Source organism: Alligator sinensis, unplaced genomic scaffold, assembly GCF_000455745.1.
Source record: "Alligator sinensis unplaced genomic scaffold, ASM45574v1 scaffold1097_1, whole genome shotgun sequence".
Taxonomy (NCBI): Eukaryota; Metazoa; Chordata; order Crocodylia; family Alligatoridae; genus Alligator; species Alligator sinensis.
In genome coordinates this window covers 3171837-3199184 of record NW_005841950.1, presented here as the reverse complement: position 1 = coordinate 3199184, position 27348 = coordinate 3171837, and the positions used below count along the sequence as shown (strand labels likewise).

The window sequence follows — 27348 nt, the reverse complement described above, 5'->3', positions numbered from 1 at the left end:
CTGCTGGGCTTCCCGTTGCTGCACCTCTGAAATCAGGTCCATGGTGTCTGCAATTTTCAACTTGGAAAGACAAAGAAGAGCAGACTTTCCACAGCCTAATTTTTATGATCCCATGTCTGATTTGTGTGTACAATTATCACTGCTGGGTGCCCATCACAGTACTGGCACATATAAGTTAAGTACAGAATTGTTCACTTACTGCTGCAGGGAGCTAGGAGCTTTTGTCAAATGGAAAATCAGGTGCTCAGGTCTTCAATTCTAGGAAACAGATATGGTGTAGACCAGGGTCATTCAGAATCTAACCCCGTAGGTTTAGTCAGCTCCAAGGCATTGCATACATCCAAGATCTCCGGCTTTGTCCATCTAAGTTGAATTGTTTTTCTTTGCAGAGACCAGATGTATTTTTAACTCCATCCAATACCGGCACCCTTCCTAGCCTGAATTCCTCAGTCTTGGAGAAGCTTGGGAACATCAAGGAGCCCTGGATGCAAGCTTCCCTGATGCAACTGGAAGAGGTAGGAATTTCTCTCTACTGGTTACTGTACAGGAATCTGGATACCAAAGACATTGCACTGGTGTTTTATTGGCCAAAAAGGTCTTCTCAGATATGGTTTGAGTTTGGATGCAGAGAGGTCTGAACTTCTGGCCCACTAAGGAGATCATAAAATGACTGATTTCTCTTCCCTACAGATCCAGTTGGAAGTTAATTGCCTCCCTTTCCTTTTTCTGTCTAAAGTATAAATGACTTCCACACCAGTGAAAGCACAAGTAGCTATAGTTTGCACTGACATAATCCCCCTTTTCATGGGATCTCACGGCATTTTAAAAAGGTGGAGAAATAGCCTTATCCCTAATCTGGAGGTAGGGAAACCTGAGGGCTCCTATACACATGCAGGGATCTGGCTACAATGTGCTGGAAATCCAAAACATTGGAGAAGATTCAATTAATTGAGTCTGCTGGAGTGCAGAAATTAATGCGCTCCAGCAGAATCTAGTGTCACATGTATTGGTGTCACCACGCTGAAAAATGGCAGCAGAGCACTTTGAACTAAAGTTCGTTCTACAAGCTTTAATTCAGAGCGCCCTGCTGCCATTTTTGTGCACAGGGGATGCTGATACATGTGATGCTCAGGGGCTTTTAATTAGTGTGGCTTGCTAATTAAAGCACCACCCCCATACCTTCCGGAACATGTGTAAAAATGCCCTGAGATGCTGGCACTTGACCCATGGCCATGCAATAGCAGACTTGGGAGTAGACCACTGGTCTCTGGGCTCCAAATCCCATGTGCTACATCCATTGGAGAATAGTGCTTCTTCCTCTGTAGCACCCTGTACCTGTGACATTGAATCTCAGTGTTTTCCACTGAGCAGGGTCTTGTTTGCTTTGTTCTCTAGCTGAAGGACCTTCCTTTCTGGGCCATAATGGTTAGTTATGATGTTTCTTGGCTCTTAGTGCTGGTCACCACCAGAGGCAGAATACTACATAAAATGGGCCTTGGGTCTGAGCCAACTGGGAAGTTTGCATTCTTTGGAGGGACAAATGTTTCCTCGTAATCAGGTTTGATCCACTTGGAGCCATTAGGTATGTGTGATTTTTCCCAGATCTAGCCCAGGATGAATCAGGGAGTTGCTCTGGGAACCCATAAGATGTATGGGAATAGGATGCCCAGCTACCAGAGTGTTGCTGGCTTCCATGTGTCAGCCTGTGTAGGAGCAGAATGGCCCAGGTGCCACCATGGAGAGACATGGCACAGGAAAGAGGGGGAGGGAGTCATCCAGAAAGTACAATGTGCCTAGTTGGTTGGGTGCAGATGGAACCCAGTGAAATCCTGGGCACTTGATGTCGTCATAACATGAAAGCTCTGGCAAAGGGTGAAGCTCCAGCCATGACTGGGCATTGAAGCTTTATTTTATCATAATCTTGTGTGACCTAGGGCAAACCACTTAGCCTCTCCATTCCTCAGTTTACCTTCTGTACAGTGAGGATAATACCACTGTCCTCCCTCAAGCGGGTTTTGGAAGTATAAATATGTTATATACAGTGGGGAACTCAAGTCCAGCAGCGATGGAGTCCATGATAGGAAGATCTCGGAGCCTTGTGGTTCTGAGACTCAAGGATAAAGTTTCTCCTCGTGTCCAAGGGGACTGGGTGGAAGAAGGATACTCTCAGTAGCTTGTGTTGTAGTAAACAACAAGGACTGAGAGATGCAAATTCGCTCCTTGAGCTGGCGTTCTCTCAGGTGATGAAGGCACTACTAAAACTGTGTGGTCCTTCCATGGAGAGAGAAAAAGGGAATCCAGCTTATTTCACTCCTTGGCCAACCAGTTGCACCTCAGCAATCAAGAAGTTCCCGTCCAGCCTTCCCCCATGGGTTGGCATCTGCAATACATGGGATTGGTGGGGGCAAGGCAGTACATCAACAGGTATTGTACCAGCCCATATACGCCCTCACTGTGATGAGGGAGAAGGACCATGAAAAGGTGGACCTTGAAACATTAGAAAATACAAGATATGTGTGAGCTTGCCTAGAGTCAGAAGGAACGTGAATGCCAGACCAACTGGCGATCAGTAGTTATCATTTGTGTTATGGTACCACCGGGAGGTCAGCACTTCCGCTGCTATACAAAATCAACAATGAGAAGATCCCCAGGGAACTTATGGTTGAAGATGATGGGCGACAAGCAGAGGTAACAAAGAGAGGGTAGAAGCCTAATATGAGATGTAAAACCAAAGTCCTGAGCTCTTGGGTCACCAAAAATCTCTAGGCACTTTTCAAAAGAGCTAGACTGTTAATGTCCTGGCGACATCCCCTCATGGGTCCAAACCTTTGATGCTGATTCAACGGTGTGCTCTGCTCTTCTTCACTTTCCATCCTAAATGCCTGTCCTGACAGACCTAAAAAGTTACCATGTTCCTCCCAAGAGGTGGCTGCCTTTCAGCATCAGGAGAAACATGATCTATAGGCAATCTGCAGAGCACTCCAGCTCCTAAGTATGGTGGAAAAGTTAGGATCATTGTTTTCTCCCACCATAGGAGCAGGTGTAGCAGAAGCAATGACTATGGCTGGGGACTGGGTGCAATGCTGAACAATACGCAAAGGTAGGGGTGATAGCTGTGCCTATCTGCAGGAGTGGGGCTGAGCGTGCAGTCCAGCATGGAAGTCTCAAGGGGCTGAGAATAGCACAACACATGCCATTGACTGCCAGAGTGGTGGCTGGGAGGCAGGGTGGGTGACCCAGAGATTATGAAGTAATCATCACTTGCAATAATTTATTCACTGCCCCCTGGACCTGGGACAAGGATTTATGCTGATGGTGCTTTGGAGCTGTGGTGACTGGTTGCTTCATCTCGCATGCCACCGCTTGTGCAGCACCCATCCTTTGGGCAGTGCCAAGCCCCCGCCCCATCAGCTTGGTTGTGGGGCAGGTCATAGAGAGTGATCGCACTGACTGCCTTGAGTGCCAGAAGCCCACAGGCAAGTTTAGAGCCCTTAAATAACCCTGGTGTAGGTATAAAACTCTATCCATGTTATGCCCCTAATTCGGCCCTACCTAGGGCATTTGCCATCACCTCCTCCACTGCACAACAAGCCTGTTGGACAAAGAGCTCTGCAGCTCAATAAATGAGGTGAGTTACAGGGGGTAAAATGGCCTCACAGAGCCCTCCACTGGGCCTGGTTTTTAAATATTCTCCAGCCCGTCAATAATCCATGGAGCTAAACTCTGCTTAAATGTTGAAGTGTCTGGGTGAGCTGTCAGGAGCTGTAGCTTGCTAACAAGGCCTTCCCTGCAGGGAAGAAAACAAGGACCTCAGCTCTTTATTTACCATTAGTTTGGGCATTTTTACACTGTGCATCACTAATACAGAGTTCCTGTGGGTAGGCAGCTTAGCCTGGGATCTGAGCTACGAGGTGTTAAAGGGTGTACTTGGTAGCTGTGTTGGTCTGAGACAAAAAGACATGCAAAAAACTAGAACTCTTGGTTCCAAAATGATACCTTTTATTAGACCAACTGGAAAATAGCAAGAAAATTGTCCTTTTCTGCAAGCTTTTGGGAATCAAAGTCCCTTCGTCAGGCTCTGGGAAAAGTGTAGATGGTACAAGATGGTAAAAAGTCCCCATAGGTCGGAAATAAACTTCATTTTTGCACAGAGGGAGCTGAAGATGGAAGTCTATCCCTCTGGGAAGTTTTTTTTTGCCTCCCTACCTACCATCTGACACCTCCAGGGAAGGAGTTTCTACCTGATCAACACATCAAAGAGCTACTCAACACAGCTCACAAAGACATTCTCATGGACCCAGAGGGACAGACTTCCATCTTCAGCTCCCTCTGTGCAAAAATGAAGTGTATTTCTGACCTATGGGGACTTTTTACCATCTTGTACCATCTACACTTTTCCCAGAGCCTGACAAAGGGACTTTGATTCCCAAAAGCTTGCAGAAAAGGACAATTTTCTTGCCATTTTCCAGTTGGTCTAATAAAAGGTATCGTTTTGGAACCAAGAGTTCTAATTTTTTGTATGACGAGGTGTTAAACACTTTCTGTCATGAAGTTGTTGGTGATGCGAACTAAGCACAATTTTCTGTGACACTCCTGGATCACAGGCACCACTGGACTTGGTTCAGCCCCAGATCCTTTTAGCCTGACCCCAGCAACAGCCAGGACCAGCCAGTTCATGGGTAGTTTTAAGACCTCACAGCAGGACATGTGGGATGATCTGACCCACACCTGCTGTAATAGATAGAGATGAGTTGAAGCTCTGAGGCAAGAGCTTCTCTAGTCCTTCAAAAAATGGCTTCACTCTTAATTATGATCACTCTGGTTGCTCTTACTACCTACCAGTATGGCCAATCTCTTTCTTGACTCCTGCTACTAGATGTGAGACTGAGTCCTTATGTAGTCCCAAAGACAACAAGACTCAAGAAGCCTCTCCCAACCAATCCAAATTGGCTCTATCAATCTACCATTACCACTACTCTGTGGTACATAGGGACAGGTTTACAGTGGTAGTTAGGGTTGGCCATCCTGAGCCATACTTCTCCACTTACTTTGTACATTTTAACCTATACCAAAGCTGTATGCGCTGTGCTTCTTATCTCTCAAGTGAGGCACTAAGATATCTCCCAGGTTTGCTTGGGAAGGAATTGGCCTGTGGACGCCTTACCTGTCTCTTCTTCTAGGCTCATGAGCAGTGAAAAGGGGAAGGGATGTGGAAGAGGTCAAAGTCAGGAACAGGGAATTGTGGGATTGCCACTGGTGGACTTGTGCTGAAGGTCAGCTGATTTCCAAAAACATTGGAGAAAGGCAAGGGGTAGGAGGCTAGTGACAGCTGGGTTGACCTCACACTTGCAAGCTCAGCAGAGCTTGCCCTCACTGAGAACAAGGCCCCATTATGCAAAGTGCTGCACACATGCATAGAGAGAGAGATTCCCTACCCCAAGGCCCTTGTAACCTAGCTATACAATGGGTGAGAGAAAGGAAATATTAAACCTTAGCATGAGAAGAACATATTAATGACTCTTTTTAGCATGGGACTACTGGGCCATTAGGCATCAGCGGGAGTGTCTACATTGTAAGGTACTAGGAAAATGTGCATTAGCCTGTCTACGGTTTTTGTGATGCTTAATGCATATAGCTTATTTTAATGTGCATTAACTAAATAGCACAGTTTTCAGTGACACTTTGATGTGCAATAAAATAGGTCAACTCCTGTTAAAGCACACATGTAGATCCGCCCAGCTATATTTAGTTTACTCTTGGATTTTTCTATTCACTGGCACAGCACAGCGAAATATCAATATGTGGGTTTGTTCACACGTATATTCAGTTCAGGCACTTGCCCTTCCTCTAATATTTACCGTTCTGCTGTGAAGTGTGAAGCCAAACATCCTCTAGTCAGAATGAAAGAAACTGGGTCAAACCCACAGGGCCCCCCAGAAAACAAGGAAAAGACATCACAGATCTAGACCTTTGAAAAACATTTCTCAGTGTTTGCTGGGGAGGTTTGAGTGGCAGAGGAAAACATAAGCAGACAGCCTGGTGCCTTTTGAATCAGCAGCTAAAGCGAAACCTGGAGAGGAAAAAGCTCCTCTGTACAAGTCTTATTTGTTAAAATATAAAAAGACAGGACTTTTCAAACAGGATCAGATCAGAGAGCTCTCATCCAAGAGAATTCCATCTCCGACTGTGGATATTCCAGAGGAAGGCATGAGAGGTGAAATCATCTATCCCCATATAAGGTCTCATCCTGATCTCCAGTAGCTCAAGACTGGTTTAAACCCCAAACCTGAGACTGAATATGCCTTCAAACATGAGTTCTTTATAGCCTTATTATTCACCTAAGTATCTGATCTCTTTTTGAATCCCAATCATTTGCTTGGCCTCAGTGCCCTCCTGTTGCAGTGAGTTCCACAATCTGATCACACTTCGCATGAAAAAGTTTTTCCTTTGATCGGTTTTGTATTTCCCACCCTCTAGTTCTCACAGCTTGTTCCCTTGCTCTTGTCTTACAAACAAGAAAGAACCAAAGTCCCTGGTTTTCGTGGCATCACTCTGCGTTTTACTAGCTTCTTTCACATCCTCTCTCCTTTGTCAGGTAACAGTCCCAAACTTTTCATTTTCATCCAACAGTGTTTCCAGACCCTCAGCCATTCTCATAGCATTTCTCTGTGAACCCATCAAGATGTACAATAGCCTTTTGGAGAGGAGCTGATGAGAGATGCACACCATATTCTAAGTGAGGCCACACCACTCATTCAAACAATGGCTTTCTAATATTGATACCATTACTATCTTTCCCGTTCCATCTTCCTCCCAATATCATGGAAGCTTTTTATTGACTACAGCTATGCCACGAGCAAAAGACTTCTTTGACCTGCCTATCTTGATGGCCAGGTGCTTCTCCTGAACTGTTGCACCACAGTAAGGTGTATGAGAAGACTAAACTTTCCTTTCCAATGTGCATTAATTTGAATTTGTTAACCTCAGGTTTCATTTTCCAGCATATTGCCCAGTCATCTGCACTGTTTAGATCTCTCTGAAGCCCTCAGAGCCATGTGCAAATGTTACTACTTCACCCTCCTTTTCAAATAATTAAATACAATAATAACATGTGAACCGGTATAATATCACAAGGCTCCCACTGTTAACTTTCTGCCTTTCCTTTGCTTTGTGTTTGATTGTCAGGTTTTGCACCATGATAATACTTTACCCCTCATCTGGGGTCCTCAGGACTGTTTAACTTCTTTAGTAACTTCTTGTGTGGGACACTGCTGAAGGCCTTTTGGAAGTCCATCACAGCATCCAGTGAAGCAGCTTGCAGGACCAAGTAGGAGGTACTGTGGGTGATGGGAAGTGGGACTGAAGAGAACTTGAGTTACAGCACATGATGAAGGGATGGGCTGAGTGACGGTGACTGAAGCTGGAGGTCGGTTGGGTGATGGTAAATGAGGAGAAAAGTGATCAAAGTGATGGGTACTGAGAGGGGAAGTGGCTCACAGGACAACATCATGCAATACATCTACTGAACATCTCTGCAAACCTCTGCCCTGGGGAAGCTGAATTTCACTCTGCTCCTGGGGTCGCCACCAGCACAGCCAGCTGCTAGATGAGTGTGTGTTAGTGGCCGCATTTGCTAATGGATTTAGCATTTTGGTCATAGAAAGACACTGGCCAGAAGTGTGTCACAGCAGGAGCTGTCGGGGAGTGAGGGCTTTGGAAAAAATGAACCACTTTCAGGTGCCTAAATGGGAAAAGAACCTGTCTAAAAACCTGGTCTGACAATGTGTAGATGTCCAGATTTGATCTAATTGTTCAATCCCAAATCCATTTAGTAAATTTTTTCCCATTACTGCTGCATTGTGCTTTAGACCCCAAGGCACCTTACCGCACATACCTTTCAGCTCCATAAAATCTCAGGCTGCTTTCCCCCTCCAATCTTTTGTATTGATAAATTGTGCCACTGGATGAATAAAACCACCCCTTGCCGTAGTAATGCTTCGCATACTCTCTCCATCTGGTTTAAAAAAATAACGTCATTAAATTTCAACCATGGTTATTAAGTAGCTGAGGGTTGGGGGGAAGAAACAGTTTACAAGGTTGTATTTAAATGCACTAGATGTATGCAAAGCAGGGGATCATAAAATTACTTAAGGCTAGGTTTACAAATCCATGTGTGCAAATATCACAATTGCAAATAGAGTCATTGTGTATGCAGATGGCTTGATCTGAATTTCCTTGCCTGTGTCCACAATCATGCTAATTACACACATGCACTACTCTCCAGATCTGGCTAAGGAAGGAAGAGCTGAAAGGCAAAAGATGAAAGGGGTGGGTGGGGGGAGAAGAACATGATGATATTGGTGTGTATGCATGCATCTCGATGTGTGTATGTGGTCACCATTGAGCCTCTGCCTCTGTCTCCTGTAGTGTCTGTGTGCCATAACAGTATGCATATCGACTACAGAATGTGTGCTTAGTAGACAGCTTGTGTCTTGTGTTTGTGTGTATGCCCAGTACAGTTTGTATGTGTGTTGCTTCAGTATACATGCCATTTTGGTGTCTCCTATTAGTTTGTGCATGTGTGTGGTATATACTGTGTGCGCTTGTGTGTGTGTATGATGTTGGTGTGCCTAGTACAATTTAGGCGTTGATTTTGTGTGGGTTTGTGCACCTGTCTCGTACATTGTGCACACATACACATGTTGTGTTACTACGTAGATGTGTGCAGATTTCCTGATGACATAAATTGCTATGTAAATCTACTTCCCTGCACTCTTTCAAAACTCCTAAATTATCAGCTGACTGAATTCAGACTTTAAAACATTCATTTTTTCTTTCCCTTCCCACTTGCAATTCTCGTGGAAAGCAGGAACAAAGCTGACAATTTAAAAAAAGAAAAAAAAAGAAAAAGGATTGGAAAGACCTATTTTTCTTCAAGCCATTTCTATTCCTGCCATTCTATTCAGCTTTATGGCTTTCACCTTTTGTTACAGCAATCACCGTTGTATACATAACCTAATAGAAATACATAATAAAAAACACAATGACTCAGTAGGTGGATATTGCTGCCCTAACTAAGTCGATGTAAGTGCATTTCACTGATCATTCCAGCACCAGATGTGTTGCTAGCGGGAAGAGGGATCAGAGTTCAGGGCAATAGTAGATGCTTCTCTACATCTCTTAGGTTGGGCTTGAGATCTAGTGAGAATAGGCTCTCCCACCAGGCTTCCTAGGTGTTCAGCTGTCATAGCTGAGGCTAAAACTGCTCTAGGATGGGAAAAGAGGCTGTTTCAAAGTGGAGAAGGATGTGAAGGGAGGAAGAATGGTAGAGCAGGCAAAGTCCAAGTCCCAGTGGGGCAGCAGGAGGGAGCAAGAGCAAAGGTACAGGCCAAGGTGAGGGTGTTAATTGTATTGTCCTGCATGGTGACAGGGATGCAACCGAACAAATTCCCATACTGCAGTCCTTTTATGACCTACGGTGTTCCCCTATTGTAGCCACAGGGCCTCTGCACTCGGAGCCAGCCAAAGTCCTGACTGGCAGCAGCTCCCATGTTCAACTAGATGTAGGCCCGAACCCAAAGTTCATTGCAGTCGTAGAAAGACTATCATCAGGCAGCAGATCATGCCCTTCCCCAAGGACAGACCCTTCTATCTAAGGATCTCAAATCTGTTTACAGAATGAAACTGAGAAGGCCTGGACAAACAACAGGTTCATAGCAGTGTAGCTTAAAATGTTTTTGTACGTCCGTGGGCGCATCTACACATGCACTTAATGCAATGCAATAAACTCCAGAGCATACTTAGAGAGGTGGTGGCACCTCCATCCTTGGAGGTTGTTAAGGCCCAGCTCAACAAAGCCCTAGCTGGAGATGGTCCTGCTTGGACTAGATGACCTCCTGAAGTCCCTTCTAACCCTAATTTTCTATGATAGTATATTGTGCCGGTGTTTATTGCTCCCAAGTGCCACATTTATATGTGTGGGTGGGACTAAAGCACATTGAGCCAGGTCAGAGCAACCGCAGCTGGCAGGGGGCCCAGGGGGCCAGCCTGCCAGCCCAAGGTTGCTCTGAGCCAGCTCAACATGCTGTGGAGGGGCTGGCTGGGGCATAGTGTGGGGCTAGCCAGCAGACAGCCCCCACCCTGAAGCAGCCTTGTGCCCCAGCCAGCCTTGTCAGCCTCTGCATATGTGTCACAGTGCATTTGTGTTAACAAGTGCTAACCTATGGTAGCGTTTCTTAATTTACTGCAGCCTAATAGGGCCACATGTGTAGACACTGAGATCTTACTGTGGAACCAAACAGGCAACTCCACAGTAAATATCTCGTGTAGACGCACACAGGGTGAATAACACCATACCGAATCTCAGAGTATCTGCAGACAATAGACAACTGTCATCATGGCCTTCACTAGGTGGCAGGAGCGTGGGTAACAGCCTATTTGCCTATAGCAAACAGTTATCCTGGGATGAACCATGGGCAGACAACACATATAACTACGTAGTTCTACACTAGATACAAGTAAGGTACATGGGTATAGGGCTGCACTTCATGTGTCTACTCCTTTTGTAAAACAGTGTAAGAGCTAATTACACCAATGTACACGTCATGTTTTACCATTGGTTAGTCAGTCTTGTTCATCATTTCCCTCTGCCATTTTGGTCCTCTTCGTCAGCTAATGAGCCCATGCAGATCTGCGAGGAGAATGCCAGAGCCAAATCCCACATTGAACTAAATAACCCTATTGAGGACAAAGGAGCTACACGTTTTTACACCAACAGACAATTTTTCCCCCCGCATCCTGCTCTGAAATGATGTCTCCTATCAAAAGCGCGTGACTTGTTTGCATCAAGCCTTAGCACGGCTGTGCAATTGTAAATTCGATCCATTCAGGGCTCGCAGTCTGTTCCGTGTATTTTTATCTGTGGCTTTGCTTTTTTATTTTTTTGCAAAGCAAATGCCTGGAGCAAAATACAATCCATCTAGTTTTGCAGCAGCCACCACTCCCTCTGTAAATAAATGGAAAGAAGAAGGGAAACAGCTACAATGTAGTCTGTCGGGAGTGGGATTGACAGCCTGGCTTTGCTTTGTATCTGGAATTTATTTTGCAAATTTAGTGTGGGGGGAAAAAACGTCACCATTTTTGCAAAAACATTGTGCCTTCCTTCAAACAGCATGAGTCTGCCCTGAGGCCAAACCCATAGGTTTCTGGGCTTTTTCTAAGTGACAGTATCTATTTTTGTTCCTCTCCCTTTCCTCCCCCTCCCCACCATTGCACAGAAAAGTGATGGGTAGCAGTATGTTTCCAACCTGTGAAAACTTGATTCTCTCTCCTTTTTTTTTCACCTGAAGTGAGAATTATTTTCACTCCACTTCAATTATAACATAAGGGCTTTCAAGAGGTTTCTAGGTCCCCAGGCACACTTGCTGGGTTTGTCATTTTAACTACCTACAGCTCTTCCTTTTAAACACCCCTGTGCGTCTCAATATAAACAGTTTTCTGACAGTGCCAAGAATCAGGACTGACACCCTGATAATAGAACAGAATGTATATAAGATAATATAGGAGCATCTACAGTCCCGTTGACAACCCAGCTGTCAAAGAGTGTTTGAATCAAGGGGACCTGAAAACGGGGCTGTCATAGAGAAACATGCACCTGATCATAGCAGTGAACTCGTTTACCCATTCAGACCTGGGCAGGAGGTGCAGGTAGGAACAACTCCCATGAGCATGGATGACTCAATGGCAGGTTTAGAAACCTGGTTAGGATTATTGCTTTATTTAGATGCATATTAGAAGGTGGGGAGAGGAGACAGGAATAAGACAAATATGGAAGCAGTATATAGATTGTAGCCGTGTTCATCTAAGGACATAGGCAGACAAGGTTTCTTGGGTAACTCTGATATCTTTTATTAGACCAACTCAAATAGTTGGAAAAAATTCATTCCAACTATTTGAGTTGGTCTAATAAAAGATATCAGATTTACCCATGAAGCAGTACATACACACACACACATGCACACACAGAGAAAACCCATGGGTAAAATACACTGTAGTGAGCAGACCCTCAGTGCAGAGGCTTACCAAGCAGTTTCTCTACCTTGGGCAGTGGCAACTATGGTGGTTGGGTTGAAGGCAGCTTCTGCTGCTATTTTTGTACCCCTTTAAAATTGGCGCCCATGGCTTGTGCCTTAGTCGCCCCCTCCTCATTATACGGCTGCCTCAGCTAGTGGAAATCCATCATTGTCCACCAGTTGTGGACTGGGCCAGAACAGCCCAGTTGTCACCCTGATTAAAAACAATGCCATGGGCCCAAACAGTGCGCTCCCATAGCATAGAGGTATGGCAAGATCAGGGCCTGAGGTTATCATTTGAAATTCCATCCCAGAAAACGTCCCCCGCTGCCTGACTTAATCGAAGGATCCTGGCAAGGTGCCCATTGGGGGAAACAAACCACGTTGGCTCTGCTGGCAGTGCTCCGTCCCGTTGTAATACTGGTGGGTGGGAGGGGGGAATCCATTCTGTCAAATCTGCCTGTCTCTGGGCCGCCTCACTGAATAGATTTGTGACAGGCTCAGGAGCTCTCATACCAGGAGATGAATAATTTAGACAGTTGTGTTTAAAGATTCAGTGGAGTTTTTCTAGCCCCTTCCAACTGCTGTAGTTTTATTTATTTTTAAAGGATTTTCTCCTCCAGGCTCAAATTCCTTTGTTCTGTTCCCCTGGTCATTCTGAGCTGACGGTTCTTGGCTTTACCAACCAAGGTGCACCTTGCAGGGATGTGGGGGGAAGTATAAATTAAACAACCACCATCCATTTCCCACAATGGTATTTCTTCCCCACTACTGTTTCCTTCCCATGCATTTGATCAAATGCATGCCTTGTGATCTGGGAGACAAACCTTGGCCCAAACATATGGAGCTCTCCTGGGTGGTGCTATGGGAAAACTGTGGGAGATACGGGGCATGCACGGAATTCAGGGTCAGGTCCTAAATGCAGATACCGGGAATTAAACTAAGCTGACTTTGTGTATCTCATTGCAGCTAGGAACCCAGTCACTTCCACGCCGTGTAGTTGCACCAAGAAAAGCCACCCATCTGCTGTACAGACTTACAGTCACCGATGATCTATTAGCAGGAAAAGTGCTCCTGCCATATGGGCTGTGTGGCAGACCATAATGAGGCCTGACACCCCCTTGGTGCAGCACTGCTGCCCAGGTCTCTTTGGGGCTGGTGCAGTCAGAACTGACATGCTGGTAACGGGGACAGGGCATCAAGGCCAAGTGCATTCCATAGCTTAACGAGGATGCTGGATGATGCTTCTGTCTGTAGCGGTCACAGTACCATCTAGTGGCCAACAATAGCATGTCTCAGAGGTGGAGTCCTCAAAGTAAAACCCAGGTTTCCAATTTGGAAAAGTAATCAAAGAAGGAGACATTTCCACTCCCTATAGCACAGCAATTGCTGCTCTAGAATTACCAAGGAGAGGCTGAGAGGGGAATATCCCTAGGTTCTCATACATGCAGAGCTGGGCGCTGGCTTTTGAAGGTGCAGTAAAGCAGAAACTGCAGTTTGCGGAGGAATTTTTGCTGACTCAGCCAGAATGCCATCTAGGGCTCCAAGGCAGAGCATTGTGGAGCTGCATGTGTCCTGCTAGAGTCACCTATTAGGAGACAGGCAGTGGCACTAGGGCTGGGCATACCCCATCCTAGCTGAGCAAGCCCTGTGTACTGCCCTTACTTTGTCCAGCCTGACTGGCCCTCAAAGGGAGGAGAGAAGGGACTCTGAGCCATCGTCTTCCCCCTGAGGTATTGTCAGCCATAAGCAGGCACACAGGTGATGGATGAACCCCCTGGGTTCACAGGGATGGTGCTCAAAAGCACAAACATTTGTTAGTGGCTTATGGCATGTCTGTGGAGTTGAGGTTGGAAATGTCATGAATGCAGGTCTTCCCAGGGGTCTCCAGGCCAATGCTCCATGGACAGCCTACGCAATGTGTGTTAGCTCTTCTTCTACCCATCAGAACCTAGGAGTGAAGCTGAGCTCAGAAAATGGAAACAGGAAACTATCTGGATTTGATTTGATTTGATTTGATTTGTTCTGGCCAATGTTTCCTGGGAAAGCACAGTTCTTCTGATTGCGGACATGTGTGTGAGTAGGAGGGAGAGGATCAGAGGATGGTTCCCTAGATCCCAGCTCTCCAGATCCAGCTTCACATCTTGCCCTGGTCAAGACCTGCATGCAGGAAGCCCTTTGCAGTGTATCAGTAAACACAGCTTTATTAAACCTGCCAGCTTGTGGCTGACCTAGTCCCCATTTTGCCTACAACAGACCAGACCCAGATCCCATGAAAGTACAGTTGTCAAAGTTTTCTTTCCCTTTGATGGACTGTTTTTCCTTGGGGTGGGGGGTGTTGGTTGTAGCCGTGTTGGTCTAAGGACATAGGCAGGCATGGTTCTTTGGGTAGATGTGATATTTTTTATTAGACCAACTAAATCGTCCAAAACACCTTTCATAGATGAGCCTATGAACTTTACTTCATAAATCTACTGGATACAACAAATCATGGACTGAATATAGACATTGGATTTATGACACATGTCTCTAGTGGGTTATGGAATAGAGAAAATCCCACACAATTTACTGATTCGTTTTGATGCGCTGGCTGGGGGAGTTGTTAGCTGATTGCACGATTTCACAATGATTACACACTTAATTCATACAACACAATTTTATTTTAAAACTCTTTGCTACGTATATAACACTGCTTAGCTTTAAGAAACACCACAAACATTAAAAACACAATAATTACATATATCAAAAACAATGCTCTGAATGCACTTCCTTCCCAAACAATGCTATAAGAATTAGTGTTACAAAAACAACTACAATTACAACTCAATACTGTTATTTTTCATAATATACTTACAATCCTAGATTTCCGAGAAGACAAATACCAAAATATGGTTTCATTCCTCAGTAGTTCAATTTAATGGGTTGGCCTCAGGCTCCGCGGCTTCAGCGTGAACTAAGAGATTCGTGTTCACGGAGAGGTTGGATTAGGTGATCAATCTAATCCCGGGCTACACTTGCGATTCTTCCTTCGTTGTTCTGCAAGTGAAGTCACCTCCAAATTGGGACAGTAAGTTACAGGTTTTTATTGAGTGAGCTGCCGTCAGTGGGCTCCTCCTACTCAATTTGTCACAACTCCCAAATTTGGGCTCGGATCTTACTCAACAGATTCTTTTGAAATTACCTTTGTTGAGCATTTTAAATTACTCTTGGGGAGACTTCTTCCATATCACTGTAAATACCGTTTTTTTTACCAGTCTGGTTAAAAGGCCCTAGGCTTTGATGTCTCGGAACTCAGGATATTTGCTTTCTTTGTAAAAGACTTCTAAAGATACAATTTAAATTAAGGCTTTAAGTGAAGTCAGGACATTTTTCACGTAGCCCCAAAACAATGAGCTAGATAAGGAGATAAATCCTATCTTCTTCCTGAAACTGGCTAATGGGCAACCTTTACAAACATTCAAACTATTTCATTCAATATGACAACACATTGCAACCTGTGTGTGCTTCATTGGTTTGCTTCTCTGGAACTGAGATCCAGCCTGCCAAGCAACTGGAGAGACCTTTTAGGGCCAGGCTGACCTAGGCATGTAACCATGAGTGTCTACACAGCAGCTATTTTGGGTGGTGCTGATCTGAGTCTACATGCCCTAGCATGCATGCAGTCACATAGCAGGGGAGCCCTGAGCTGCCACACTGCCTGTCTTGTCCTGGGCCACCACAGCCCCCGATATGTTCAGGCAGGAGCTGAATCATAATTCTGACTTGGAAGAGTGGGATCCATGTGAACCCCCAGTAGATATGTGGTCTCTGGTGGCTGAAGGCGTTTTTTTGCCAACATAGCTGTACTACTTCCCCAGATGAGAGAAAGCGGGCCAGTGACGCTGCCTTATGTTGACAGGCCTGTGTCCAGACAGAAGGCTTTGCTAGCCTAGTTACCTCCACTAGGTGCGGTCTTTGAACACCCTTACTCAATCCAGCCATAGCAGCAAAGTTTTGTAGTAAAGATGCTACCCTGAATCCCAAGGCTGGGCACAGTGACGATGGCCCAGAGCTGGGTAGCATTTCCTGACTAAAATTTTTTTTTTCACCAGAACTTTTGGGATCAATCGAAACTTTTCATATGTGTGTGTCAATTTTTTTTTTCTTTTTGGTAAAAAGAAAACAAGCTCCTAAAAATAATTCAACATGGTGAAATGATTCTATTTGAAGTATTCATGCCAAAATGGTTCTCTTTTGATTAACCTTTTTTTTTTTGCCCAAATGTGCTTCCCTTTTATTAAGAACAGGTTTTTAAAAGAACTCCAAAATACAAAAAAAAAGAAAGAAATGTTTTGTTTTGAGTAGACACAGTATAGGGGGGTTTTACCCCCACGTGATTTTTTTCTGATTTTTCAATTTACCAGAACTGCTCATTTGGGATCAATAGGGACAAATATTTTTCTCCCTTTGGTTATTCAGGACTTCCAGTGAACCAGAAAATCACTTATTTGCACAGCTCTGTTTAGGAAAGATCTTGGACCAGGGGAGCGGAAAGGAATGACAGGAGATGAGGAATATTGAACTACATGAAAGGGAAGACTGCCCCACTCAGTCTGTGCATTTTCAGGCTACAAGATCTAACTGTATTTAAGACACCACCTTTTTCCTAGATCTACTGAGAGGTACTGGCTATCAGGAAGTCAGAGAGGTTGTTCTCTTTCAGGTGGTTACTTAAAAAGGCCTCATTCCTTTTGGATTTATTTGCCTCTAGGGCAATATCTACATGGTAGAGGTACTGTGCCTCTCAAGCATGCCTCACACCTCCATGGGAGCTACTTCCTAACCCAGACACAGTATAGCCATAGCTGACCTAATTAGCCCTGGAAAGGGGTGGGGGTGGGAGGGGTGGGTAATTGGCCCACTCCACAATGCTAAATTAACCCACCCGAAGTACTGTATAAATATGGTTCTGCTGCTTCTGGTTTAGCAGTCAGTCCATGCCTACTGGAAGATAACACCGTGGGACATAGAGACTTTGCTGTGAAGATGGGACCTAAAACACAAAAGATCTCCTGTGTTCTCTTTCCAGCTCTCCAGAGGCTTTTCCTGGGATTCACAAGATCATGGCAGTGAGGGGGATCTGCCAGGTGCTCTCAGTTTTGCATCCATATAGCCCCTGTGAGCAGGTATGGATGCATGGGTGCAACCTTGGTAAATGGGATTAATTACATTTGGTTAAAAGCTAAGAGATTTGGATTCTCTCTCCCTTCTTCGGGTGTCTGACTGATCATCAGGCTGAAGCTGAGTTCTCACCCCCAGGAGGGGCAAGTAATTATCTCTCTTCCTCTCCCTGGCAGAGGAGCTGATCCCCTTGTTTGTCTCAATCCTAGATGAAGGAGACTTGGATTTCCCTGGCACATCCATTGTGCAGGATTAAACAGTTTAATAAAAAGGGCCTATAAATCAGTTAATGCAAATCCAGCCAATATTTATGGCTGGGTTTCACTTCTCTGGCTGTGTTTCACTTCTCAAAGAGATTAAGCATGCGGCAATTTATTTCCCTTTTCTTCTTTTTTTTTTTTTTACTTGAATGATGATTAACCATGAGCAAAAAACCTCTGTGCTGAGCTCTAAGTCAAGGGAAGGGAAGGGGGGGAAGTGTTGTTAAAGAAACCACACATTTGAGCTGATTGGAAAAAAAATGCACCTTCCACACCATATTATATTTGGATGGTTAGGCAGTATGACACAAGGGAAAACCACCAGGGTGTTGCCAGTGGAGTTCAGAGGAGGACCTAAAGAGCTGAAATGGTTCCCCAAGCCTGTCAGGTGTGCTATATTGGCCTGGAGACTTTATTGCATCAGTAAGTGGCTCTGTGCCAGTAATGGAGTGTTACTCTGCTAATTCACCCTAGTAAGCAGACCAGGTTAGTTCCAATCTAGATGAATACAAAGCTGGGATTTCCTTGCAAGGCAAGAGAGAGCTACGAAGGGAGACAGTAAAAGGCAAAAAATATGTAAGAACTAGCCAGGCCTGTAAGGAACTTGGGTCAAAATCTGCCTTAAAGCCTTGTTACTGCAGTTAGGATTACAGGCAAGCTCCAGGAAGGGGGCAGGTTTTGGGACAATACTCCGTTGTATGTTGTATGTAAGTTGTAGTGGGGTTGGGGAAATAGTGCAGGGTCTTGGCCCTGCTCTGGACTGTCTTGCATTGGCATAACAGCTTCTCGGTATGAAATGTGGCACCAATTCAAGGCTCGGCAAGTGGGGCTTGCAGGACAAATGGCTACAAAGCAGGAATAACTTGCATAGTATGGAGCAGTGTTGATGCCGCTGTGACTTTTCATCCTGAGCTGCACCTGGTTGTTTGGCTAACACACGGTCTCAGCAGCATGAACTTCTGGACTATGACGGAAGGGGGCCCCACGCCGGTAAAGATGAACTAGCAATCCTTTCAGCACGCTATTCGCACCATCTCTTCTAGATACAAGAAGCATGCATTTAGTCCTAGATCTCTCAAATATAGCATTCCCAGGCAGCTTGGTAAACCCTCATTGCCAGGTAGCCACAAATATATGCCCACACACATATGCAAATACACTTGCTCCCTGGTACTGAAAGACCAAAGAAGATCTTTGTAACTAATTTAAGAAGTTGGTAGAAATTATTTTGCAAGAAAGATACCACGAAACAGGCAGTATCTGTGTCAGCATAAAGGAGTGCACTGGCTATCCACAGACAGACTGCAGGAGGATTTCTGTTGGACAGGTGAACAGATCAGCAGTATAACTGGAGGCATTTCTAAATTAAAAGAAGAGACATTTCTAAATTAGTAGAGAAGTAGCGGGGACGAACTAGGATAGCTAGTACAGGAGGGAGAGTGGGTTTGTGGTTCGTGATGCAGAAACTGGGCTTGGGAAATCTGGGTTCAGTTTTAGGCTGTGCCGTAGACTTTCTGCGTGACCTGGAGTAGGTCCCATTGCCTCAGCTGTAAAATGGAGAAATTTCAACTCACAGCAGTGGGGAAGGGGTAAGCTGGCAGAAAATCCATTACCAGCTGGCAGAAGGTAGTGCAGGGAGGCACCTTAGAGACTAACTGACATAAGCTTTCATAGGCAGCAACCTCCTTCAGATGACTACAAATTCATAGCATCTGATGAAGGAGCTTGTTGCCCATGAAAGCTCAAGCCTGATCAAATTAACATAGCCAATACCAACTAGGAAGTAAATTTGAGGTCCACAGATGGAATGCACTAGGAGATGAAAGCATTTCATGATTCATTCCCTCTATTAAGGGCATATTAATGGCCAATTTATAAATTGTTATTAGATGATGAATAGATGTCTTAACAAGTGATATAAACTATTGTTTTAAGCAACATACTGACCTACGGGACTGCCTATAACAATAGATCTATAGATCTGTCATGCCTTTTCCCCAGTTTGCTGACTGTGCTCATCATGACCATTTTTAACACATACTGTTCATGTCCATAACATGCATATCACATCTATTAATCATTTATTAGCCCTTTGTAAGATCTCTATAAATGGAACCTTCATCTAAAGGGTGGTCATTAATATGCCGTGTTCTCTGTAACAAACCAGATCAAAGCTTTGCTGTTCTTTCCTGCGGTACTGACAACCCTGCCTCTTGCTCTCGCATCTTATAATGGTAATGACTTAGCCCCACCAGGCCTCAAGATTTATCTGGCCAAATTCATCCTTGCTGTAATCCCTTTGAAACTGCAGATTCAGACATCTTAAGTTCAGAGGAGACAGCTGTGATCCCCTAAGGTGACCTGCTCAAATGACTGGCATAGGCCACACCTGATAATTCCTTCATCAAACCCACAGTATCTCCTTCAGAAAGAGAGCCAGGCTTTACAGATTTCAGCAGCTGGAGAAGGTACCGTGTCCTGAAGAAAGCTGTTGTGATGGCTAGTGCCCCGCACTATTAAAAACATGCGTTGTCAGTCTAGCCTGAATGTGTCTAGCTAGTACCAGGAATTCCTTCCCTACATAGGCACTTGCAGGCTCTGATCAAGTTACTTCTTAACTATCTCTTTGATCCTTTTAGTTCAACAGCGTTTGTACTGGGGGTGAATTTAGCCCCATTGTGCCCAGTTCTGAGTGGGGAGCTGTAATTCTCTGTTACTTTCCATGCAGCAAACAAACGTGCCAACCACAGGACTGGGAGCATCACTAGAGGAGTCAGGTGGAGAACAGGAAGTGGGTGTAAGCAGAAACAAAATGATCAGCACCGCTGAGGTGGGGAAGAAAGATTTGTAGCAGATTCATGTGCTTTTTGAACAAGAGCAGTGCACACATTTCATTTCCATGCATGTGGGAGGAGGGGCTCTTTATGTGATTTTCTTTTTTTTTTACCACCTTCTGTTCTGCATTATTCCTTATTGTTCACTGAGAATGAAAATTGCCCCCTTTTCTTGTGTCCAGGGCAGTTGAAGGAAATGAAGGCATTGTCTCTGACTGAGAGGCACTTGCTGAGCAGACAATAGGCGCTGATGCATTTCATGGCCGTGAATAGCGCCATCAGATATGGCTCTCTGAAGTGCTCCGCATTACAGTCTTAATCCCCTATTAATATCTCCCCGCCCGTGTCTGCCTGAAGGCTAGTTATTACTGAGCTGCAATTTTCAGGCCTCTTTTGCTAGTTCCCCACCAAAGTGGCATTTAAGAGCGTGGCTCCCAGCCTTGGGCAGTGATGGAGAAGGCTCAAACCAAACAGAGACACTGTCTCCTAGGGAGAGAAAGGGGCTTATTTCAATGGGCACAAAGGGGCAGGGATGTAGGAGCAGCAGCATTCAGTGGGGGCTGATGGCTTTTACACAAGCAAACTCTCCAAATAGATAGAGGGGGGAGTGATGGCATGGATGGACCCTGCTTTGAAGCTGGGGTTATGTGCCCTACCTCTGAACACATCTGAAGGAGGTATCTGGCCTCTGACATGACCGGTCAGTGGAGGATCTCCACACTCTCGGCTTCCTTACTGGGGACTCTGGTACCTGCCTCTGCAGCCCAGATTTCAGTAAGATGACTTTCATGAGCGGGGCCTGTGGGATTACACTCTGTCTCCATGTAGCTACTGAGTGCTCACAGAAGTGTGGCCCGTGGGGATATGTGCTGCCCACAGTGGGAAGACCGGAAGTGTACAGATGCTCACAGCTACTATGGATTTCTCTGCAGATCTTTGGGACATTAGCAGGATTGGAGAGCTTTGCCCCATCAGGTTCACCCCACAGACTTTTCACAGAGGATGGTAGAAATTATCCCTTAGTGCCTGACATGCTCTGGGACCCTTTGGAATAAGACACCACAGTCACCTAAATGACTCTTACTGTTCAATACTGTAACAGGCTTCCTGTGCTCTCCAGTGATGTCTAATGAATTTGTCCTCTTTAGAGAGTGAGTAGTGCAGTAGGGGTCAGCCTTTTTGGCAGGAGTGCCACAAATTGCCATGGCTCTTTCCTGCCAGGGGCAGGGGGTCAGACACGATGATCCATTGTGGTTCCTTCCGACTCTATAATCTATGAATTAGCTCCACATCCTCCCCAAGTGCCACTGTAACCCCCTTTCCCTGCCTGATCTGTTGCTCTGCTTTCTGTCCCCTGCCCTGTCACTGTGCTGCCTGCTCCTACCCAGATCCATCACATACCAAACACAGAGGCTGCCCATGCCACTTGCTTTACATGAATTGCCTTAGCGGCCCTACTCTTGGGCAACATCATTAAGGATTTTGTGCAGCCAAGAGCAGGGGTGAGCTGAGATCTCAGGGTGCAAGTGTCTGTGGTAGGTGTGAATGGGTGAAACTGCATTGAAGTCCATGGAGTAGTACCCATTTGCTGCTGCTGAGGACCTAGCACTGACAGATGAGGGAATCACAGGCAAAGGTAAATGTCTCTAATGCAAAGCTTCTGTTTGCATTAGGGGGAAGGGAATCCTACTTCCACTGACATCAGTGGGAGCTTTACCAGGTGGAGCCAGGGTTTCATCCCAGATGCCATTACTATGTGTTGGCTATTCAGTGATCTGCGTACGATGAGTGTGATGGGTCTCGGGCCAACTTCCAGTAGACAAGACTCCATTATTTCCCATCACACCACCATAGTTGGCACCTGGTTGAAAGAAGAGAACAGTCCCTGGAGACAGATTTCTCCTTTGACTTTGAGAGCCCCTTTTGCAAGGCTCACAAGCAATGTACACCAGTCTGTGATGTGGCTCAATGGTTTCAACTCCCTACAGCTTGAAATTCCCATATACATTTGGTGGTTCAAGGCTACAAGATGCTGGATAACCGCTGAGATGCCAAGCACCTCAATACCCAGCATAATCATTGGAGAGAGAATTTACCTGCCACCTTCTTCAATGCTCCCAGGATTGAGTCCTTAACAAAACTTCCATTCCAGCCCTTCAGACATGACTACAAGTAGTGCCCAAAGCTACTGTTGTGTGAGTAACCCTCAGTGAACAAGGGACATCATTAATAAATCCTAGATTTGCTGGTAACTTTATGAGGCAAGACAACCTTTTCTAGTGCTAATTAACTGACAAACAAAAGAAGCTTGTTAGTTGTTTGCTGTTTGCCATTGTCATTATTAAGCCCAAATTATTTTGAGCTAATTAGGAGAATCAGCCAAGCAGGAGGGGAACAGCACTCTTGTTCTACCGCTACCACTGGCAGAGCTAGGGGTGAGAAGTTGCCACAGCCGGGCATGGCTGATTGTTGTAAATTGAAAGGAGAGAGGGGGTGAGATGTCATGGGTTTCTTGGATCCTTAGCCAGGAGAACACAGTGCCATTTACGCTCCTCACTGGACAAAGCGTAAGGAACATATTATTGACAGCTCTGCGCTCCCTAATGAAATGGAGGTGGGAGGTTTGTCAGTAAATATAGTCAATAAATAAGCAAATGTTAGAATGGACGTGGATGTGGAGCCATCAATAAACTGCTGCAGTACGTAAGGCCAGAAAGATCGTTACTTCAGTGCCTATCATCAGAAATGATGGGTAGGGTAGAGTTTTATGCCTCTGCAGGTGATCGTTTCTCGACTCCTGGATGAGGCAGATGCTTAGCGGGGCACTTTAAAAACTCCAGATGCAAGAGTCTGAGATGTATTTAACAATTCGTTTCTAAATTAATGTAATGAGATCTGGGGTCAGGATTTCAGAACGCAGTGATGTGTTTCAGATAAACTGATCCTCAAAACATTGTGCTCATCCTGCAGGTTGGCAGTGCAGCTAGCTCCCCGAGGACATCAGTAGCCTTGCAGTATTTCTCTGTAGTCTCCTTAAGCTTCCAACTCCTGGAGTCCTGTGGTAATAAGCTTATATGGGAGTGGTGGGGTGGAAAAACTCCCATCTCCCCCCAGCACTGTAGGCCACCTCCTCACATTTGAATCTCAAGGCTTTCATCTTCTGAGCCTTTGGACAGTGATACTGAAACTGCATTAAGGAGAAACCACAATGCCTTGGGTTCTAAGAGTAAAACTCTACACCAGCATTAATGAATTAATCGTTACAGAATTGCTGAGTGATGGGAGCCCATAGGGAGGGAAATGGGCACAGAAAGAGTCAGTGATTTATCCAAGCCCATACAACTGGTCACTGACCTTAGGAATCAAGAATCTGAACTCTGACGTTGGTCTCACGTCACTCTCCTCTGTTGATGTCACTCTAGAGCCTAACTGATGACACAGGTATAAATCTGGAAGGAGCGTGAATTCACACTGAGACCAGGTATCGTAATTTGGCCCACAGGATCTAATAGTCTTAAAGCTGGATTTGAGCAATATTGACTACTTCTAAAAGCAGAAAGTCACTAGACAAACCTCTGAAAGTCACTAGATGTTGCTTGTTAGGCCCTCTAATGCCATCAAAGAGGTAACTAGGCAGTTTACCAAGTATTACCTGTAATAAAATGATACAGGCTCCTTAATACTTAATGTTTTGTCACTAGGAACATCCAAGAGTCACACAAATTGCTAATTTGGAAATGCTAGAGGAGAATCATTGTGCCTCCAAACCTGCAGTTGGATTTGTGCAGATACAGTCCATACAGACATGAGAGCTCACTGCAGGCTCTGTCCCCTGGTTGGCATATCAGTGTGCCCCTTGATTAAACCCCTGCTTCTAGTGCCTGCTTCCAAAGGGAGGGCAAGGTTTCCGATAGACTCAGATACTGCTGTGAGTAGCCAGCAGAAATCATGCCTAGATACAGACATGATTGGAGCTCTGTGCAAATGTGTGATAGAAGGAGAATAATTGCTCAGTTCATTAATGCAGGTGCCCTTGTGGCTTAAAGCATGGGGCTGGTAGCCAGGTGACTTGGGCTTCTATTTCTGACTGCTACCGATACATTAAGGAGACATTAGAAATGGGGTAGGGGGAAAAAGGAAGAAATGAATGGGGCATGCACTAGTGCACTTGCTTTGATCCCTTCTCCAGTCCAAGTTTAAAACCAAATGGCTGGCAGTGGCAGCTGCATTTCTAATCAGGTGGTGCTGAGGGAGTCAGTTGACTTCATGGCTCATTATCATCTACCTGATGCCTACTAAACTCTTCATCCCACATGTGTTAACAACCCTCTCTTCTTTTTAATGATTGTGATGTTCCACTCTTCAAGCTAGCCTTTGGTCTGCTGTTCTCCTGTCTGTTAGTTGCTCCTGGTAACGAAGCTCCCCTTTTCACAGTCCGGCAGATTATTTTTAACTCAGTATAATAAAGCTGTATTTGTTTTTTGCTTCAATCTTAAACTGAATAATACAGCCCACCCCCCCCCCGCCTATTAGTAAAGATTCTAGTTTATTCCTAATGAGAGAAAAATGTGCTGTGTTGCATGTGATGATGCACCTCACCATTTGCACCCCACTTTTCAAAATCTTAGATCTGCGCATGCTTAGAGATCTCGCATCCAACCTCTGTGCCTTTGTTCCTCTGTGACTGGCTGGCTTTGTCATTGCCTTTCCTGCCTTCCAAGGGAGTTGAGTTTTAATTCATTACTGTGTATAAAGACTTGTGAGATCTTCCAGTGAAAAGCACTCCTGGAAAATCATTGGTAGTTAATAGGCATTGCAAAGCCTTGAAACCATCCTATCTTACCTTTCCCTCATTCTTAGCCATAGAGACCACTTCCACATAAGATCTATAAGATTTATCATGCAACAGTTGCCTTGCACCATGCTGTTCTGAAACACTTCCTAAATCAGTTGGAGTCCCTTTTGCTTCTGAGAGGGACAGTTGGCCATGAAGTTAAAAGCTAGTCTCTCTTCTCCTATTCCCAGCAGCTTTGTCTATGAGATTCTGGATGGTGCAAAGTTACTAGCCTCTACATAAGCTGCCCTGAGCATTGGTTGACATCATACAAAAGCAAGCCAGGGGACTTCTTTTTTCTCTCTCTTGGTCTTTGATGGGCTGCCTTTATCATCGGTATTATTATTTGTGTTGTTATTCCTCTATAATTATTGTCAAAGATCCGCGTCTTTGAGACAAATCCGATTTATTTGCCACTGATGCCAGTCTTTGAGTATGCCTGGTTGGAGGCCACTGGGAAGTCATGCCGGCTGCTTTCAAGTCATCCCAGTGTTTTTAGTTGTTTCAAAATGTAAAGGCGGGGGGAGCGCATCAGCAACATACAGCCCAGACAGAAAGAATTGTGTTCTGCGCTGGCTGGAATTGCTGCTTTCTGAGCCTTATCTTGAGGGAACAGACAGAGGACTAGGACACTGAGAAGTCAGCCGGCTCTGCAGAGAGCTTGTTGGCTCCGGGAGTTTACCAGTGTAATCTGGAGGCTTTTATTTGCTTGTTAAATATGATATCAGCACACGGCAGCTGGGGCTGGAGCAGAATAGCGATGACAATCTGTACTTCCCAAAATTGCCGTCCTGAACAGGAGAGAAGCTCAGACCCAGTGTCTCTATTAAATCGAATTTGGCTCAGATTAAATGCTTTTCAATACAATCCAATTAACTCTCAAATTGAATAGTAATGCCTCTGCTAATATACCCGCTTAGCACACTTTTTCTCCTTTTGCAGCTTGCAGTTCCAATGTAATCAGGGCTGTAGATCATGGCACATGGAAAGCAAGTTCAACCTTGGTTTAATCAGATAAAGTGCCTGTTAATTGTAGCCTCGCACCAGCTGAAATACAGCCCAACCTATAGAAAAAGGGAGGGCTGGTAGGAGGATATGTCTTTATGTGCCTAGAGATGGGCTTTGCATTAGAGCCAGTCAAAAAGGAACCATTATTTTTCATGGGAATTTTTTTCCCCCCTCCATATTTTCCATTAATCTGTTTTAATTTGGCAGCACGGTAGAATTCAGTATACTTCAGATTGCTGAAAACTATTTTCAGGGAGTTTCTTTCAGAATAAAACCTTCTAGTCTTTGAAAAAGATTTCTTTTTTTCATAGCAAAAACACATTTCAACCGAGACAAATTTTTTCCCAGAAAATGTTCCTTTTGGAGCAAAAGCCATTTTTAATCAAGGAAATGCTTTGCCCCACTGATACATGGAATTGGGTATTGCATTCCTTCAGTAAGGTGGAATGAGAAGCTGGAAACTACTTCAATCTACCTACTTGATCTTCACCAGTGAATGGAGGGGAGTTGGACTGTGGGGTTGTCCTCACATACCTGGGTGAAGCAGAGAATTGTTGTCATCCATGTAGTGACGGTTTTGAGGTCTGAATGGGCCGACAGATTATCTAGACTAGGCATTGGCAATCTACGGCCCTCAGGCCAGATCTGGCTTGTGGAGCCATTCTGTCTGACCCGCAGAGCTGGCATCTCAGTGGCATTTTGGTAGCAAGAGGTTTCACCCACACAGCAGGTAGGTGGTAGGGGAACGTGTGGCAGCAGCCAGATCAGAAAGGCTAGCTTGCCCCGTCTCATACCAAGGCTGGTAATTTAAGCCTGCTGCTCTTGAAGTGCATCTGACACCTGATCTAAACTGCATTTCTATATAAAATATGACATAGATTTTTTTTCATCGCCACTCTGGTATTGAGCCCCAAAGTTTGCCATTGGATAAGTCCCGTCTTTCAGGATGCCCCCCTATCTTGACTAGAAGGCATCAAGAATCCACTACTTCCTTTTTATAGGCAGGTAACCTGAGTTGCACAAAGATTAAGGGTCTAATCCAGGGATGTCAAACTCATCTGGCCCCATGGGCCAAATGAGGTTTGCTGGGCCAGACTGGGACTGACCCCCTGTGCCTCACTGTGCACACACAGCACATGGTGCCAGCACGCAAGTTCGATCGAGGGTGTGCACTGTATGCA

The 27348-nt window shown here is 45.1% G+C and overlaps 1 protein-coding gene across 1 annotated transcript in view; it reads left to right on the top strand.

The window, feature by feature from the left end:
• CCDC33 (coiled-coil domain containing 33) overlaps nt 1–27348 on the top strand; it is a 200129-nt gene that overhangs the window by 125192 nt on the left and 47589 nt on the right. Inside the window, exon 13 of the mRNA XM_025199907.1 lies at nt 390–515. Within this exon, the coding sequence (XP_025055692.1) occupies nt 390–515 (126 nt within the window). The remainder of the gene's footprint in view (nt 1–389; nt 516–27348) is intronic.